The 18,995-nt window shown below is 43.0% G+C and overlaps 1 protein-coding gene across 1 annotated transcript; it reads left to right on the top strand.

The window, feature by feature from the left end:
- The first annotated feature begins 5,299 nt into the window (after nucleotides 1–5,299).
- LOC115675400 (probable membrane-associated kinase regulator 2) lies at nucleotides 5,300–7,482 on the top strand. Its single transcript, XM_030598027.2, has 2 exons — nucleotides 5,300–6,836; nucleotides 7,027–7,482. The coding sequence occupies exons 1-2, from the start codon at nucleotides 5,561–5,563 to the stop codon at nucleotides 7,110–7,112; spliced, it is 1,362 nt and encodes a 453-aa protein (XP_030453887.1). The 5' UTR covers nucleotides 5,300–5,560; the 3' UTR covers nucleotides 7,113–7,482.
- Nucleotides 7,483–18,995: the final 11,513 nt, after the last annotated feature.

Below are 18,995 nucleotides of genomic sequence, written 5' to 3'. Positions count from 1 at the left end.
ATCCAAAAAATCATAAATCTATTGCACTTTCACTAATTCAGTCTTAAACATTTCAATTATACCAACTTTCGTAAACCCTTTGCCAATTTGTCAATTGAGTCTATCGGGCCAATTTTGGCCGACGTGGACATCGGCTATTGGCTGTCCTACGTGGCACAACTGGCATAGGCGAGGGCGGCCTTGCCAGATCAGGCCTAAGCGAGGCCGACCCTCGCCGGGGCTCACCCTCGCCCAGGTGAGGCCAACCCACTCGGCCATGGCTAGTGGCCGGCCATCGCTTGTGGCTAGTGGTCGGTCACCGGCAAAAGGAGGAAGAAGAAAGGAAACAAAGAAAGAAAAAATCAGAAAAATAATTTTAAAAAATCGAAAAAAATATTAAAATATTATTGAAAATTATTCACGTTAGCACCGGTCATGCCACATAAAACGGCTGGCGTTCACGTCAGCGGATTCCGCCCAAAATTGGCCGGATGGACTTAATTGGCAAAATGTGAAAAAGTTTATGACTCAATTAGCAAAATTGAAAGGATTATAATTGAATTAGCAAAAATGCAATAGGATTATGACTTTTTGAACAATTTTCTCTGTATATGTTTGCATTACTCAATTCTAACATACATTAATTACATACATGTATAATTGCATATACGTTTGTATTAATTTTTAATTTCATGTACCTCTAAAAAGCATCACTCTTAATGACAAGTACAAAGCCTGAGAAGGATTTGCACTAGGATACTATATCTCGAGACGTCTCAGCATCCATTTAAACTCTCCTAAGCTGGGCATAGATATGTTAGAGTATGGTTCATACTCTCCTTCGATAGGAAGACACGGGGGTCACGGAGGCAGTGGCCCTGAGTCATTAGAGGGCTTTTATAGTTTAAACTCATATTTTATTGGTAATTTTAGCTTGAACCATGAATAGATAGTAGGTATATATATAATTTTTTTTCTCTTATAATTGAGAGAAATAACAGAGAGGTGCAATATGTTAATTATAGTAGAATCCTCTTCTGAACGTAGCTCTAATTTAAGGATGAATCGAGATAAAAATATTATGTCTCATTTTTCTTTTTTCACTTTCGCTCTCTATTTTCTTGTGATTGTCCATCGAATTCTAACAAGATAATTCTTCAAACTATAGCTTGATAAATTGTCGAAGTTGAACGTCTCAAAGACATAACTCGATATTGACTTTTAGCCAATGGGATGATCTCTCGTGATTTGACAGTGTACACATCTATTTGAGATTCATAGCATTCTCTTAGGAGCAAATGAATGTTCTATTTGGGCCAAAGTAAATAAATGAGATAATGACACAAATGATTTTGAAATTTTGGCTTAATATGCAATATGATTCGTGAATTTTTAATTTGTTCAATATGCAATATGGTCCTTGGACTTTTCGTATATGTTCAACTTAATCCCTGAACTATATGAAGATGTTAACTATTGTCTTTTTATTAATTTAAGTTCAGAGATAATGTTGAATATTTTCATATAATTCATGAACTAAACTGAATATGTACAAAAAATTTAGGAAACATGTTGAACAAATTGGAATACGTTGTGCATTAGGCTACAATTCAGGGGACACATTGAATAAATTAAAAATTCAGAGATCATATTATATATTTGATCAAAATTCATGAATTATTTGTGTCATTTTTCCTAAATATATAATGTCATTAATCACTTTTAGCTTCTCAGGGAGCCCACCTATCTTTCTTGGTCTCGTAGGGCCTTTGACTTTGCTTTTTGAATGGCAAATATGCATAGCCTTGAGGAAAGGTGGGAAGAGAAATAAGCACCAAACACTTTTTGTACAGTTATCGTGGTATTAAAGTATGTCATTGTCGGCCCTCAGGAGTCCATAATACTCTTGTTGTAAAGCTGCACCTTTAAGCATCGTATGGCATAATTATACATAGAAGTATAAGGAATCGCTTAAGTGTGTTCATCTTTCTAGCCCAACGTCCGGAATCGAAGCACCATATTTGCGCGTTCTCTTGAGTGCAACTCCAGGAGCATAAACATAGACATGTGTGTCTTCGTTAATTACCCAGTATGTGTGCGACGGGAAAACTATCACGTCTAATGAGGATGCTTGGGTGCCGAAAGATTCATGAACATCCCGTTGGTATCGAAGCGAAAATATACACATACGTATTTAACGAACGGAATGCGAAATTCAAATGAGCTACCCTCAAAATTAGATGCCTTATTTACCTCATTTTCACTTAAGTTCCTCGCGCTTTCATCTTTCATGATGCTTAGTTTTGCAATTTTTACCACTAGCACACTCTGGCACAAGCACAAGTAAATGTGGGATTGTACCTTGCGAGAGGAGCACTGAGTTATTGTAGCGCTAGTGTGTGCGTGAGTGAGAGAGGGGAGAGGAGTGCATTGAAGGAGATTTGAGGGGTTGTAGGTTGTACTTGGTAGACCCTTATGAATGCCTCAGCAAGGAAATTATGTACATCTTTTTGCTATGCTCACTATTCAAGTAGATGATGATTCATCCTGCTACCAAGTCGTCTCTCCTTCTGAGTAGTTATTGCATATTTGTCCTCACATATCTACCAATAAATAGACCAAATCAAGTCATACCTTTGACTGAAGTTTAGCTAATTTTTAAGTCGAATGAGTGGAACTTATATTTCACTCGTCAAAATGCACCGAACTGTCAATTTTTTTTACCGGATGACTCACTAAATCGGGATTCGACCAATTTTTTAGCAAGCTTCTGACGCGACAAACATGAAACCAGTTATTTTTAATATACGAATATTACGATCCAATTTCATAAAAAGATGGGCAGATTTCAGATGAGGCGAATCAATTGCGTAAATGTCGAAAGTTCGGTGCAAGTTAATGATAATATCTATTTAGGTTACCTAATTAATCAATTTGAGTCTCCAACAGCTAAATTTATCTCCGTTTGGGTCAAGAGAAGTAAGAGGAGGAAGTCTCTCCCTTTCTTCCATACGTAGCCGCCAAGCCCATACGTAGCCCTAGGTTTTAGTCATGGAGGCCTCGGCTTGGTCCACCAAGTAATCCGGACGACACTTTATAGGCGCTTTTGCAACTGCTTTTTCGTTCTTAAAATTCGAGATTTGATTGACATGTGCCCATTCATTGCTTCAAAGATGGCATAAGTCTGTTCGAAATTCAAAAGATCAATTTTTGTTTCAACGTAAGGTCGATTAGTACATTTGGCATTGACAGACGGTCAAGTCCTGAAAAATTCGTCGAAACTTTCACCACGTGGAACCAACACCAGGGAATACGGGTTAAGCGTCGTGGATTGGTCCTCTGATGCTTAAGTTAGCAAGAAGGATATATGCGCATTCAAGTGAAGAAATTTTGGGGAAGAAACTCATATGAACTGCTTGGTCTCTATTTATAAATGGAAGTGATCATTGTCGTTGGGTGTTGATCGACAGGTGGTGATTCTATCTCGACAAAAACAAGTGTTTGCATGCCGTGACATTTGGCAATAGGCATAATATGTAGTCTAGCTACCCTTATGCATCAATGGATATAGATTTTTTGAACAGTTATTCTGGTGCCGATCCTTCTTATAAAATGAACTTTGAATGGGAGGTTCTTCTTGAGAGATCACCGGTGGGGAAGTCGACGACTTGATACACTTGCCCAAGTGACATGTTTCTTCATTAGTTATCCAAATCCATAATTGTCACTAGCTTCTCGTTCTCCAAGATGGTGTTCTCGACGGCCTGAGGCTCTAAGCTCGTGGACCACTTAGGAAAACTTTTAGGATTCGAGTGGCTAGAGACTTTCGCTCTCGTTCGTGTGTTCCCGACGGCTAAAGGCCTTCAATCATGGGAGACTTACGAAAACTATTAGGATCTAAGGTGGCTGAAAGCTTTTCACTCCGGATTGCATTCTTGACAACCATCGGGTTCCCGCCGAAGGCTTTTTCAATTGTGGAACATTTAGGAAAATCTTTGGATCTGAGTGGCTTAAAGCTTTCGCTCGAGTTCATATTCTTCTTGAAGGTCGCGGGCTTCTCATGGAACACTTGGGGGGAAACGTTTAGAATGTGGGTGGACGAAAGTTTTTCACTCTAGATTATGTTCCTGATGGCCGAGGGCGTTCAATTGCATTCTCAGGCTTGGTGGCACTTGACCCGAACCTTAGATCTCATTCCAAGGCTCTACCATGCTTGCATAGCTTGGTCTTGATGATGGAGAGGAGAAATCACGACCGTGCAAGTGGAATTCGGAGGTGAGGGGTCATCGGCTGAGGCCAAACGCGTTGGTGGTGGAGAGCTTTGGCAAGGGGGTGGTGGAAAGAGAAGAGTGGCAACCGAAATTGAAGGAGGAGGCAATGAAAGCCAATTGTGGCGGCGGCGATCGTCATGTGGTGGCCATCGATGGTGTTATTGGAGGCGGCGATAGGGGGCAAGGAGGCATGGTGTTGCATACGCATATAATAGAGGTGGAGAGAAGGGTACGACCATCGTGACAGTACAAGGGTATTATAAGCGAGGAACAGTTCCCTAGCACCGGCTAGTTCGATGTCTAGATGTTGCGCACGAGACTTTCCTATGGGTCGTTCTATGGTCTCCAGGTACAGATTCTCCCTCATCACTTGTGGCGGCTTCTTGTATTGCTTCGTAACTCTAGTACCAAATGCCACGACACGCGCAAATTCAAAGACTTCACGATCAATGGGTGAAATTTTATTCTTTTTTTTTTCACTTAATAGCCATCAAGGAGTGGTGATCCCTCCATGAGGATTCTTCGAAACTCTCACAAGAACGTCCCACCGATTAACTAAACCTTCAAAAGAAACCATAGATAGATGTACACACAAATGGCACAGGAAAAGTAACAGCTAAAATACTCAGCAGTAGGGTCGAATGAAAAGCGAGATAATGTTCGTCGAGATATCTTGTAGAAGAAGAACGCACAAAAACGGAATGCATGCTCAAATGGCCCGGTACTTCTCCATACTTACCGAGAAAGATTAGATAGGTTTCAAACGACGGAGGGTCACATGTCTTATATATTGTTAAGGATGCGTCAGATGACTTGTCCGTGAAACGGGGGGAACTCGGGGAAGTGTGGGGAGAGTGAGTGAGAGAGTGAAAATGGTTAAAAAAGAAAAGATCGGCCATCATTGTCCTGTCCTTGTTGTATCTGACTCCAACACTGCCCTTTCACATGACTTTCTCTGCAAAACCCACACACATCACTCCAAAAACTCTCAATAGAGACCCTTCCTCCTCCTTTACCTTCTCTCTCCCTCCCTCTCTCTCTTCTGTACTCTGTGGCTGCAGCAACTGCAAAAACTGCAAGAAAAAAACCCACCATTGATTCACCCCCTCCACAGCAGCTACTCTTCCTCCTCCTCCATTATTTCCTTCCCTTTTTTTTTACCTTCCATTCCTCCTCCATTTACTGCCTCTTCTTCTCTTCTCCCTCAGCTTCTAAAAAGGGCCAAACCCGCCCACAAGATTTTCTCCTCCGCTCCTTTCCCTTTTTTCTCACCCCCTCCCTCCCATCTGCTTATTCTGGCTCTCCCGACCATGGAAGCTTTTAGCCTCCTCAAGTACTGGCGCGGCGGCGGCGGCGGCGGCGGGGACCCTCGCGCCGCTTCCGTCCCGGCCACCACCATCTTCGCCACCGCCTCCGCCACCGCCGTCCCCCGCTCCTCCCCCGAGACCGACGACGACGACGACGACGACGACGGAGACGACGGGCCGTTCTTCGACCTGGAGTTCGCCCCGGTCCCCGACGACGAGGACGACGAGGAAAAGCCCGAGGTGGAGGAAGAGGAGAGGCGGAAACAGGACGAGCCCGGCAACGACGAAGACGACAGTGCCAGTGAATGCGGAGGTGGCGACGACGTGGACAGAGAGTTCGACTTCACGCTCTCTTCTGGGTCGTCCGGGTCGAGCCACGACTGCACGGACGCGAACATTGCGTCGTCTCTCTCTCCCTCCGACGACCTCTTCTTCAAAGGGAAGCTCGTGCCCATCGAGCCCTCCTCCGACCCCGACTCCACCAAGCCTCCGTCGTTTGCCGCCGCCGCCTCGCTGCTGAAATCTGCCACTAAGTTTCGCGTCTTCATGTTGGGTCTCAAGAAGTCAAAGCCCATGAACACGTTGGAGAAAGCAGAGAAAACAGAGACCTCGGAAGAGCCGTGCCTGACAGTCATAACGCCGCCACAGAGAGCGAGAGCGCAAGAACGGGGCAACAACAACAAGCAAAGCAGCAGCAGCAGCAACAAGTTCTTGACCGTGAAGTTTAAGGTCGAGGAAGTCCCGCTCGTATCTCTCTTCACTCGCGACAACAGCTCGAGGAGCGCCTCCGGTGCGAAGCCGCCGCAGAAACAGACATCCGAGGAAGACGCGGCGAGCGGCGACGAGAGACGCTTCGCGAGGGAGGCGATGCGGCGGTATCTGAAGAAGGTGAAGCCGTTCTACATCCGCGTCTCCAAGCGGTACGGCGAGAGGTTGGGACTCTCTGGGCAGCTCGGCCACACCGTGTTTGAGCCGACGGTAGGCGAGAAGAGCCGGTCCAAGGCCTCGGCCGTGGCGGAGGTGGGCAGCAGTGGCCACGGGAGTAGCCAGAGGCAGGGGCAGGGGCAGGGGCAGGGGAGCAGTAGCATCCCGGCTGGGCTGAGGGTGGTGTGCAAGCATCTGGGGAAGAGCCGCTCGGCCTCGTCGGCCGTGGCCGCAGCGCCGGGAGGGCAGGCGGCGGCGGCGGCAGCGTCGAGGAGGGACGATTCGCTGCTGCAACAGCAGGATGGGATCCAAAGCGCCATCTTGCATTGCAAGAGATCCTTCAACGCCTCGCGAGGTACTGGAAATTTTCCATACATTTTTTTTTTGGGATTCCTTATTTTATAATCATAGTTGCATATAATTAAGGAAAAAATCAAACTTGGCGAGGAACAGAACTTGAACTTGAACTAGCATATCATGTGAAATATGCGCTGTTTCTTTTTCCTAGGATGATGGGTGTTTCTTTTCCTTTATGGTATGTTTAGATTCGGAGTCGTCGCTGTTGGCGAGGTCAGTGAGCGATCCGCTGCGCAAGGATGCATCAAGAAGTTCGCCGGAGGACGGAAAATGAAGACGGAAAGCGCGGGAAGAAAACACGAAAAATAAAAGACAGCCGTACTACCATATATGATGGGTGGCGTGGTTTTTCGATGTTCGAAATCATTGCCCAATGAAAGGGACGAGAAGGAAATGATTAAATTTTTCCATCAGTCGTCACCCGTCTTTTCCTCCACTGTAAATTTTCTAGGAAAATATAGGGAATTAGGTAAGGATAAAAGATTAAGCGGGGCGGTCTTCTTCCTCACGGGAAGTGAGAGAGAGGAAGGAGAATCGTATCCAGATCTTTTGTGTATGTGTTCTTTGCATTTCGGTGATGTGATCTGCAGCAGCAGCAGCACGCATCGCTTTCTTCAAATATATCTATTATCGGAATTAGCGAAGTCGCGCGAGCTGTCTCGGTCTCTCTTGCTTCTTTTTCTAATGCTGTTGGGGACGGGTCGTGGTGGGGGGAAGAAGGGGCTAAACAAAAAACAAAGGAAAAACAAAGGCGTCTTTATTGGTCAGCGAAGTGGGAAAGTGTGGACCTGCACAGTGAAAAGAGTTTCTCGCTTTCGCGCTTTTCTTGCTCCGTCAAAGCGAGAGAGAGAGAGAGAGAGAGAGAGACGAGAGAGGCACAGCAGAGTTAAGAACTTGTCAGATCTCTGTCTCCCTCTGTTTCGCTCTGTTTCTCTCTCTCTCTCTCTCATGGCTGCAATCTTTTTCTACTTTTGTTTTGGTCATTTGGTTGTGCGGGGGGTGCGATCTTCTGTATTGATGGCGGGGGGGCTGCAATTCCAAGAGGGGTCAAGTCACGTTGGGAAATCGAGGATTTCCAAATGATGGCTATGCATCCAATACGCGCGCGCGCACACACACCTGGTGTTCGTGAGATCAACATCATCTTTTTCTTTCGGAGATTTTGGGTTTGTCTTGTTGCGCCGCGTTGTTGGACCCGGACCTACCGCTTCTTCAATTGCTGCTTTTCCTCGCTTCCGACATTTCAGTACTAATCAAAACTCACTCGTTACAGGACATCGTTCCCACTCACGGAGCATGTCTAGCGATGAATCCACGTTAATTTCGACCAAGGTGGACACAGCCTGCGGAATAATTTGATTAGGGTGAGGTTGCATTATTCAAATCAAAGGGGATAGTCATCTTAAAGTCAACATGGGAACTTGTGGCCATGGGCCAAAACCTAGTTCAGCTAGCAGCATGCAACAACCCCGCCTCCTCTCTCTCTCTCTCTCTCTCTCTCTCTCTCTAGGGTGTAACTTTTGTCTTGTTGGTTGGTCCCGGGGGATACTTTTCCAAGGCTCTTTTTGGACTAATACCCATTATTCTCTCCCCCATGATCTTTATCAATCTCCGAGATTCTTTCATACATTTCGCAATCGAAAAATCACATCCCAATCCAAAGATTAGAAAATGTGCTTCGCTGAGTAAATGACTCCCGCTTGCCGTGAGCGTCTTGGCTTCTTGTGGAGCCACATGTGTCCATTAGAGGCAACGTTCCAGAAAAAGCAGTTGCCAATTTTTACTCCTTGTGCCTGAGTTTTCATAAAGAGTTAACGTAATCATTCAATGAAAAATTCAAAAGAGAATCTCTTGTCTTCCAAATCCGTTGGTTAGTATTGAACAATGACTCCGGTGACTACCATAGGCGTAGGTGGGGCCACTGGAAAACCGGCAGGTCTCCTCTTCCACCATTCGTCAAGGTTGACGGTATCTTGGCCGACTCTGTCAATGTATTTGGAGTAGTTTGTACCAAGTACGTCTCCAACTCATTAGTTGATGAAGACAAAGACCAAGCGTAAAGCTGTGGGTCTTCTTCTTCTTCTTACAAAGTAGAGACCATACAGGTTTGTGTACACTGTTCGACGTGTTAGAAGCTCGAAGCAGAAGCCCAATACCTTCACTGGGGAGATCGCCAAAGAGGGAGTTCAAGTCCGAGCCCGTTAACATATCCAGTTGTACCCACCTTCACTCAAAAGCTTAAGCCAATGAGTTATGGGCCAACTAAGATATATTAACTACTCAACACCACATCAATTATCCGATGTGTTATTCTATAACACAACTCACAGGTGTATCTCAACAATCTCCCTCTCACGTGTAAACTCAATATTAGGTTTATTCCCTCTTAATTTAGGTATTCTTATGCATCAGCTTATCTCAACTTGAATCCCCAAGTCATTGCAATGCACCCGCAACTATGCACAATAACCATCATCAATTGTTAACTTGGGATTGCATCACTCATGGTCTCTATCTCGCGTCACCAGACCAATTGTCCATGGTCACTTCTCGCCAGACCAACCGTAATAGCAATTTCCACCCAAAACAAGCATCGATCATAAGATTTCTTTGTTGAGATATTTACCAAACACCGGAATAGATTGAGGCTCACCAATCAACCATCGGCTTTGATACCATTTATTGTGGAAGCCAAGCGATCGAACAATAAAATTAACAGATTGAGAAAATAAATCGAACAGTAGATTTATGTGGTTCGGTCATAGTGACCTACGTCTACGGAGAGAGCAGCACGAATTCCATTATAGATCAAGCGATACAACGGAGATTACAACCACACTCGAGTCACTCAAACACTCTAAGTGTTTCCCAAACTCCAATCACACCCAATAGCTCACACAGTGTTTAGCCACACAATTCCTCATGAAATAATCTCTCAATCTCGCGAAGGAATTAACAAATCTTACCATAAAATTTAATCGCTACAAACACTTGAACTCTTAATATAATTCTACGAACAAAACCTCGAAGATTGCCCACTGCTATGCACTCACACACAAGCGGCGCTTCAAGAATAACTTCACGTATACATCAACAACCTCCGCCCAAAGTGCCCACTAAGTATATTTATAGCCAAAAGAAAAATACCTTCAGAAAGCCCGCGTCAACATGGATTAGGAAATCATGTTATTCGGTCAACCGGTCAAAGTTTGGACTTTCCTCTTTTGACTTTTCCTTGGCCGACTTCAAGTAGTGTTTCCTTCCTTTCTCTAACACAATTGGATTTTCCTTTTGCAATGGGCGAAGACTCCAACTCACGTTCCGAAAGCTAATTTCCGAAACTTGACCTTGGATTCTTTTCTTTTTTAAATTTCTAAAATTCGGATTTTTGCTTCGATCTCAAACTCAAGACATTTTTTAATACCATTTGCATTTGGCCACCTTGAGAGCTCAATGAGCTAAAAAGTGTGTTCTCTTCCGTTTCCTTTGGACCGCTTCCTTGACCATTAAATTTCTAAAATCGCTTTGATCCAAACTAAGACATCTTTAATAAATCCGAATTTCTCTACTACTCTCACACAGCCCCCAATGGGCTTATCCGTTATAGATATCTTCCAAGTCCAAGCCTCGCTTGAACTTCACCATAGCCTTGGATCTTATCAGTATACCAACTCCACATTCACCTTTAACCACTCCGTAAGGATTTTCCGATATAACCTCCTCAATCGCAGATAAAACAAAACCATCATTGCATCCATATCTGTCAGGATATCGAATACGCACCTTGTCAATATCAGCAGTTACAGCAACCGTTGGCTCTACAGGCTCCACCTTGCTACAAGCATCATCCATATCGATTACTTCGCTAGTACGCGCTACCTCAAGAGTTTTTGGTTGTAACTCCACCTCAAGCTGCACATCGTTCAGATCCGTATGAACACTGCCACAAACACTCCTACCCAGAAGTATTAGAGACTTGTCAAATATAACTTCTATGCTGACAACAGGTGAATTTAATTCCGAGCACCACAATCGATAGCCCCGCTCACCTTGTGCATAACGTAGGAACATGCACTTTATTGCCCTTCCATCGAGCTTACCATCACTAACTCAAACATAACATGGGCAATCAAATATTCTAAGAACAGAATAATCAGCAACGTTACTTGACCACATTTCTTCAGAAGTCTGACATCCAATCGCAATCGATGGGGATCTATTCATCAGGTAGCTCGCCGTACTAAGCGCATCCGCCAGGAATCTCCTGGCCATACCAGCACTAAAGAGCATTTTATGGGCCGTCTATTGTAATGTTTTGCTCATCAACTCTGCAACATATTGTGGTTTACTGGCACTAGTGCGGTGTTTCACTATGCCTTCCTTCATGCAGAATTTGTTTAACAGCTTCGAGCAAAACTCCATGCTACAGTCAATCTGCACTTGCTTGATCGTTTTACCAATATCCTTTTCAATACTGCATGATCCTGACAATAGCATCAAACTTGTGTCTAAGCACAAACACTCCAGTCTTCCTCGAGTAATCATCGACAACTGTTAGCATAAATCTTGCACTCTTCCTCGAAGGAAACTGCGACAACTTGCGTACATTCAATTCGTCAGCAACATAACCACATAGAAAATTTCTTTCACTTAAAACCTTCAAGCTTCTCTCGCTAATGTGCCCCAAACACATATGCCACAATTTAGACTCTCGAACCGATGCATCTGACATCTTCGCAGCGAATTCCGTCACTGTCTCACCTTGAAGCTCATACATGCCACTGTGCTTGATTCCTTTCATTATCACAATGGCACCTTGAAGAACCTTCAAAACTCCACATCTTGAAGAATACCGATACCCAGCTGAGTCCAGGCTACTCTAGGAAATTAAGTTTTTCTTCAACTTTGGAACATGCCTCACTCCAGTCAATATCCACACGATATCATCATGCATTCTGATTCTAACATCACCAACACTAATAATATCGCATTCAAAATTGTTCCCAAACTGTACTTTACTACTATCTGTGCACTGATAAGTAGTAAACCAGTTCCTGTTTGTTGTAACATAAAAAGAACAACCAGAATCCAGAATCCATAATCCATTTGCCAAATGACGAATAATCAGTGACAGACACGACATAATCAGCGCCATCCGAGTTACTGTTTGCTGTAGCTGTAATATCATCTGCAGACTCAACTCTAATCCCTTTACCCTTGTCGTTTTTCAGCTTAAGGCAATCCTTTCTAAGATATCCCCTCTTGCCACAACTCCAACAGATAACACTATCAGTCAGACTGATTTCGTCTATTCGAGTTTATGCTACTTCTGCTAACACGTGTACCAGCTCTTCCTCTATTTTCACCTACTAAAGCAGTAGATATATGTTCATCAGATTCTCTTCTACAGATGTCTTCACTCAGAATTAAATCTCGAATACCATCAAACGTCAAACTTGTTGACCCAGAGGAATTACTAACAGTAGTAGTGTTCCAATTATCAGGTAATGAGCATAATAGAATCAAAGCACGTGCCTCATCTTTAAAGTCAATCTCAACTGAACTCAATTGACTAACGATCACATTGAATTCATTAATATGATCAGTAACTAACACACATTCGTTCATCTTCAAATTAAACATACGTCATATCAAATAGACTGTGTTGATTGCATAGGGCTTCTCGTACATGTCCAACGCTTTCATCAAACTCGCAGTGGTCTTCTCTTTCACAATGTTAAACGTGACGTTACGAGCCAACTTCAGCCGAATAACACCCAAAACTCATCTATCCAGTAATTCCCAATCAGCTTGCTTCATTGTCTTTGGCTTCTCCCCAAACAGGGGCAAGTGCAGTTTCATCTAATATAGATAATCCTCAATCTTCATCTTCCAGAAACCAAAATCCTTCTCATGGTCTCTATCGCGCGTCACCAGACCAACTGTCCATGGTTACTTCTCGCCAGACCAACCATGATGGCAATTTCTACCAGAAACAAGCGTTGATCATGAGATTTCTTTGTTGAGATATTCACCAAACACTGTAATAGATTGGTGGCCCACCAATCAACTATCGCCTCTGATACCATTTGTTAAGAGTGCAAAGTAGAAGCCCAATATCTTCACCTGGGGAGATCGCCAAAGAGGGAGCTCAAGTCCGAGCCCGTCAACATATCCAGTTGAACCCACCTTCACTCAAAAGCTTAAGCCAATGAGTTATGGGCCAAGTAGGATATATTAACTATTCAACACCATATCAATTATCCAATGTGGGACTTTTCTAACACAACTCACACGTGTGTCTCAACACGACGAGGGCGCCATCTCCATTCGTGGAGTGGAACTTGTCGTATCGAACCGACTAGTGTATGCAACTTACATGTTCCAAAGCCAACTCGTCGCCATCACTAATATCTATTCCACTTGGATCTTGTCACCGTGTCCCAAGTTTTCGTAAGATGGAACGATGAGAGTTTCGAACCCATCCGACTTGAATCTCAAATCCAAGACCATCAATGCAAATAAAAAACAAAAAAAATTGGCGGAAGGTCCTTATAGTATTTGAGGAAATTCGCCTTCATTGCCACTACTGCTTCGGCGAAGAAGGAATCACCCTCCTTGTTCACCAATTCAGCAGTCGTCTTCTATAAAAACGAAATGACTCAGTTGCCTGACGAATAATCGGCAGCACTCAAAGCATCTGTTGTATCTATGAAAACTTGCGGAAGACCTAAAGATTTCAGTAATTCTCCAATTTTGTTGTGTCATGCGAGGAGACTGCCACTTGCGCTACGAGTGGTGAAGCCGAGTATCACAAGACCCATTTCTCATCTTGTACGTTGAACTCACCTCATTTTTACGTCCGGAGGGAATTTTTCACCTCATCTTTCCTGTGTCATGTACAGGTTCTCCAACTCTTGATACCTTAGTGTGGCGAATCAAATATATTGAACCCACCTACATGTGTTGGCTAAAGAATCGTGAAAGTGGCAGAGATAGTCTTGCACGATGCACACCACACAACGAAGAGAATCCCTTTGCAAAGGGATTTAGTTGCTGGATCAGATTCGGTGTCCATAATGGTATTATCTAGCATGATGCTGAAAATTACATCGGGGATGCCAAACTCATTAACAGCTCTCGTTTTTCAACGGTCACATTTTGAGGATCCCGCGAGAATATTAATTTCTTAAAGGCAAGAGCTCTGTGCCACAGTTCTAATTGATCATTAACCTAATGGCTAGTGACGATGATACAATACAAGCAATTCGTAGGGCTAGTCCACTATCAAATGTCAAAGAGACTCTGAAAGTCATTCGCTGGAAACATGTGCACTGACGCCACTCTTTCCTCTTGGTACAGCAACTTGCAATTTCTAATGTTTGTTCCTCATGAAACGGGCTTAAACTGAGGTAGCAAAGTTGTCTGCAAGTGGTGGAAGAAACGGGGATGTTTAGTGAAGTCAAAGGGTTTGCTTGGTGGCAAGACAATAACATGCGAGCTCTGGTTGATTCTCCGCCTCGTCATGCTTGGATGTTCTTCCGATATGCGGGGTTCTACTTGAAGAGCCCCCAACCTTGGACGTCTCTTCCTTGTGTTAGCATCTATGCTTGGCCCATCCCACTTGACTATTTGCCTTTTAAAATGCGAGATTGTGCAACTGGCCTTCTTGACACCATTGACATCGATTTCGAGCTGGAATATCTTTCAAATACTAGACATTCTTCTCTGCAAAGACCGTACCGCGGTTGCTTCAGGTTTTATTCGAGGGCAATGGTATCGTTTGGCAAAGCGTCTTGGTTAGGACTAGCTTTAGGCATTTGCCCTTGCAACTCCTTTCCCCCTCGTTGTGTCTCATCGCCCTTGTTTCAGCTTGTTGCGGGGGCATAATGCTCGTGATACGCCATTGAAGTTTGTGGCCTGGAATGCTCCGTAAATTTCAAGAATGACGGGATTCGTCTGGCGCAGCTCTTTGTATGAAAGTCAGAAGATGCAGAAGTACTAATTTTTCAATACCACTCCAAAAGTTTGCACCAACTAAGGATTTCCAAATTTTTTAGTATCCACCCAAAGAAGTTGTATTTTAAGATGAATGAACGAAAAATATTTTTATCGTTCACGAAAATATTTAGATATAAATTGTTGTCGATAATGAAAACATTTTCATTGACTAGTTATCTTAAGCAATACAAGCGATAATTTTTAGGATAATATTTTCTCAATTATTCATTTTCTGCAAAACAAACTAAGTCTTAATCTCTGTCTTTTTTCCCAATTTTAGAAAGTTTGGGCCAGTATACCAATTTGTCTTGTCTTCGTATAACAGAAATTATTGGGTAGGCATGTCAAATATGCTAACTAGGAGTGAGCATGGTCCGGGTTGGGCCGGTCCACCCCCTAACCCTAGGACCAACCCGCACAGTGTTGGTCCTCAATTTTTGGGACCGAGGACCGACCCTATTGAGCCTGGGACCAAGGACCGGACCCACCCAATGGGTTCGGTCCGGTTCCAGGGTCAACCCGGGACCAACCGGTAATTTTTTTGTTTTATTTTTTGTACTCCTTGAAAAGGAAAACCTACTACTTCAAATTACATATCATCGACAATGCGGCGCTGTGCAACCAAACTATAAATACCATTACATATTTAACAACAATCAATGACCCCAACAATCAACTCAAAAATAACCAGCTTCAACCCATAAACTCCAGACTCACCCTTTGAGTCAAGACTCACCCGCTCGAGCGACGAGCGGCGAGCGGCAAGCGCGGCGAGCGGCGAGCGGCGAGCGCTTCAACCCATAAACTCCAGACTCACCCTTTGAGTCAAGACTCACCTGCTCGAGCTACGAGCGGCGAGCGAGGCGAGCGCGGCGAGCGGCGCGAGGCCAGAGGCGAGCGCCGAACAGGGTGAGTGTGAAGTTTTTTCCTTCGAGTTTGGCAAAATGGAGAGTCTGAACTCTGAAGACTAAAGAGACTTTACAAGGAAGACTAAAAGAGATCATTAGAAGATGTTGTCAGTACCACTACCAGAGGAGGACCGAGGGTTTTGGACGCGTGAGAGGCGTGAAAAAAAGACTAAAGAGAGACTCTGAGGCTGTACAGGAAAGACTAAAGAGAGAAGTTGTCGAGGATGACGCCGTGAGTAACAGTGTAACACCGTTTTGGACACGTGAGAGGCTGAGAGCTGTTTCCCACCTTTTCTTTTTTGGTCAGTTTTTCACAGCATTTCACAATTTCAATTGGGTTCTCTACATAAAAAAATTATAAATAATATATTAAATATATAATATATATTTCAGATATATTATATATAATATATATAGTCCGGGTTGGTCCGGGTTGGACCGACCCTAAACTATCTGGACCGAGGACCAACCCGCACAGTGCTGGTCCAGGGATCCCAGGACCAAGGACCGACCCAGTCCCCCTGGGAACCGGACCAGGACCGGCAGGGTTGGGCCGGTCCAGGGTCGGTCCAGGGTCAACCCTGGACCGATGCTCACCCCTAATGCTAACCATTAGATCTGGTGAAATTTATGCGTGATCCACGTGGGATTCATCAGAAAATGTAGATGGAAAAAGAAAATAATAGAAAAGAAAATGCGATTCTTATATACAATAAGAAAAAGTAAAAGAACATTTGTAAGAGGAATCCAATGTAATTTTCGACCAAGAATTAACTATACGATGTACTACCTACGGCACAATATTCTATACATCGTCGTTAAATTATTGCGTGGGATTCAGAATCTAACTCCACTTGTAGGGAAAACGACACAAATGATCCATAACCTTTGATTCAATATGTAATGTTATCTCTTAAATTTTAATTTGTTCAATGTGATCCATAAACCTTAATCCAATATTTAGTATTGTCCATGAAGTTTTAAACATTGTAATATAGTTTATGGACTAAACCGAACAAATTAAAAGTTTATGAACAACGTTGCATATTAAGTCAAAATTCAGGACCCACGCCTGTTTGCATGCTTCTGTACTTCTTTATTGTGTGTACGTTGACATCTCCGTGTGATTTTATTCTCTCTAAGTGCGCATCGTTTATTTGTAACAAGTGATTTGGTGGATGGAACTTTCGATGAAGGTGCGAAATGAGTTGGACGAAACGTACAAAATGTAAAGCCTATAGTGTCGTACGTGTTGGAGAGGAGAAGATAATTAACTTACAATTACACGAGTAGTGAAGATTTTGGGGGCTAATTGCTTTTCTTACTTTTCCTTATTCGTACGAATGTCAGTTCAATTATAAATTTATCAATTTTGCAGTTTTAAATCTTTACATGAAATTTCAATATAATTATTCCGATCAATTTTTATCGGAAATGGCCGACATGGTGATTCGACTGTCGACGGTTGTCCTACAAGGTACGTTGCCACGTCATTAATTTTAGACGAAAATTGGCCGGAATAACTATATTGAAATTTTACGCAAATGTTTAGAACTAAATGGACAAATTTTCCATTGCTCTTTTCTCCATCGATTTTAAACTTAAAGTCATCAGGAAAATTTCAAAGAAAATCCAGCTACACGGTTTTCTTTGGCCAAGAACCCTTGAATTTTAAAAAATTGCCTTTGCTTATTGAAGTGAATAAATCGAAGAAATCACTTCTATTTTGACTCGCTATTGTCAGTCAAAAGTAACAATTCCCATCTATGCGACGTCACTCGACAAACTTAACATATTAAATTATCTTAATGATATGATATGCCGATGAGATATTGACACGTGCGCAAATATGCATGTACACGACATGGCACATTAACTTTAATTATTTTTCTTCGGCGATCACGAAATAATTTTCATTATATGATGAAAAAAAGGAAAAAAGAAGAAGAAAGAAAGCAGTATTGATATTGATGTGGTGGATCTTAGAGTGGGCTAGGCTTGTATTTAAACTACTTTGCATCTTCGTCCTCTAAGAAGGCCACGTGTCAAGATTGTCTTTCCTTCTGGGAGGGGCTTTGATGCTAAGGTGACGGGCAATGGGCCGTACGTACCGGGCATTTTGCCGTTTCTTCTCTTTTTAAGGAAGAGACTAATAGTTAAGCCCGCCAAACGAGTGAGTTGAGTCATATCGAAAATAGTCCGACCTAAATTAAGCTATTTTCATGTAATATAAATCTAGTGTCCATATCTGCGCTTGCCCCGTCCTAACCTGTATTGCTGAAACACTTTTATATTTGATCAAATTTTGGAAAACCCGTACCCAAACTGAGGTAATATCGGCAAGTTAGCGAGCGCGAGATCGAGTGAGGGCGAGAGAGAGCCATAGAAGTGGGTTGAGACTAAATAAGTTTTGAAACAATTTAACACCCATATTATTTTGGATTTTACCATTCTAAACTCATTTATGACCCATTCGCTGAAAATAACTAATTCATATAACAACTTAGTCCATAAAAATATAGGTCATGAAATAAGTTCATGACCTATCTTGACAGTTCTACTAATCGTAGAGAAAATGGAATTTCCATGGTGACTACAAATCCCTGACGAAGCAGAAGCTAGAAGTCAATAGCCATAAAGGATATCGACCATACCTCATTCCAGAAACAATTAAAATAAAACTTTCGCGAAATCTAATATAAGGTGGCCATGCTTCCTCCATCTTCGATCGTAATATGCTCCTTTCGATCGGTCTTTTAATAGATGAATTACAAATACACCCACATTTATTCTGAGGGAATTTGCATGTAAATGATGTCGGTAATCGTAACGCAACAATATGAGGTCTTGTCAGAGGAAATTTCCTCCAATCATAGATTAAGAAAAAACACAACTAATCCGTTATCATTAGGTCTTTGAAAGCATCACACGATCGATCGTGCTTTCAAATTACCAAGAGCCGTCTAATTGGAAAACAACGATGTAATGCAACGCGGAGAACGAAGGATCCGAGTAGTGGTTCGCAATCATTTTAACGACCTTACTACTAGGAACATCCATCCGAATTGCCGACTCGCTGCTTCATTGGTTTGGTCCAAGACTTGTCCAACTCCTGCGGCGGAGTTTTTGCTTTTTGCATTATGAAGAGAGGGAAGAGAATCGCTACTGCTTCATCAATTCGGCCGGCTCCAATTTTCGTGGCGATTGGGGTGGAAGCGATTGCCTTCCAATTTGAGCTGCTGACCTCA

This window comes from Syzygium oleosum, unplaced genomic scaffold (assembly GCF_021117445.2).
Source record: "Syzygium oleosum isolate NSW1041296 unplaced genomic scaffold, Sole_v2.1 Sole_v2.15, whole genome shotgun sequence".
Taxonomy (NCBI): domain Eukaryota; kingdom Viridiplantae; phylum Streptophyta; class Magnoliopsida; order Myrtales; family Myrtaceae; genus Syzygium; species Syzygium oleosum.
The sequence above is the reverse complement of the archived record's forward strand: the minus strand, read 5'-3'. Positions and strand labels throughout refer to the sequence as shown.

Coding starts and splice junctions, on each gene's coding strand:
- LOC115675400 (XM_030598027.2), top strand. CDS start 5,561: ATGGAAGCTTTTAGCCTCCTCAAGTACTGGCGCGGCGGCGGCGGCGGC. Junction 6,837..7,026: donor ATCCTTCAACGCCTCGCGAG/GTACTGGAAATT, acceptor TGGTATGTTTAG/ATTCGGAGTCGTCGCTGTTG.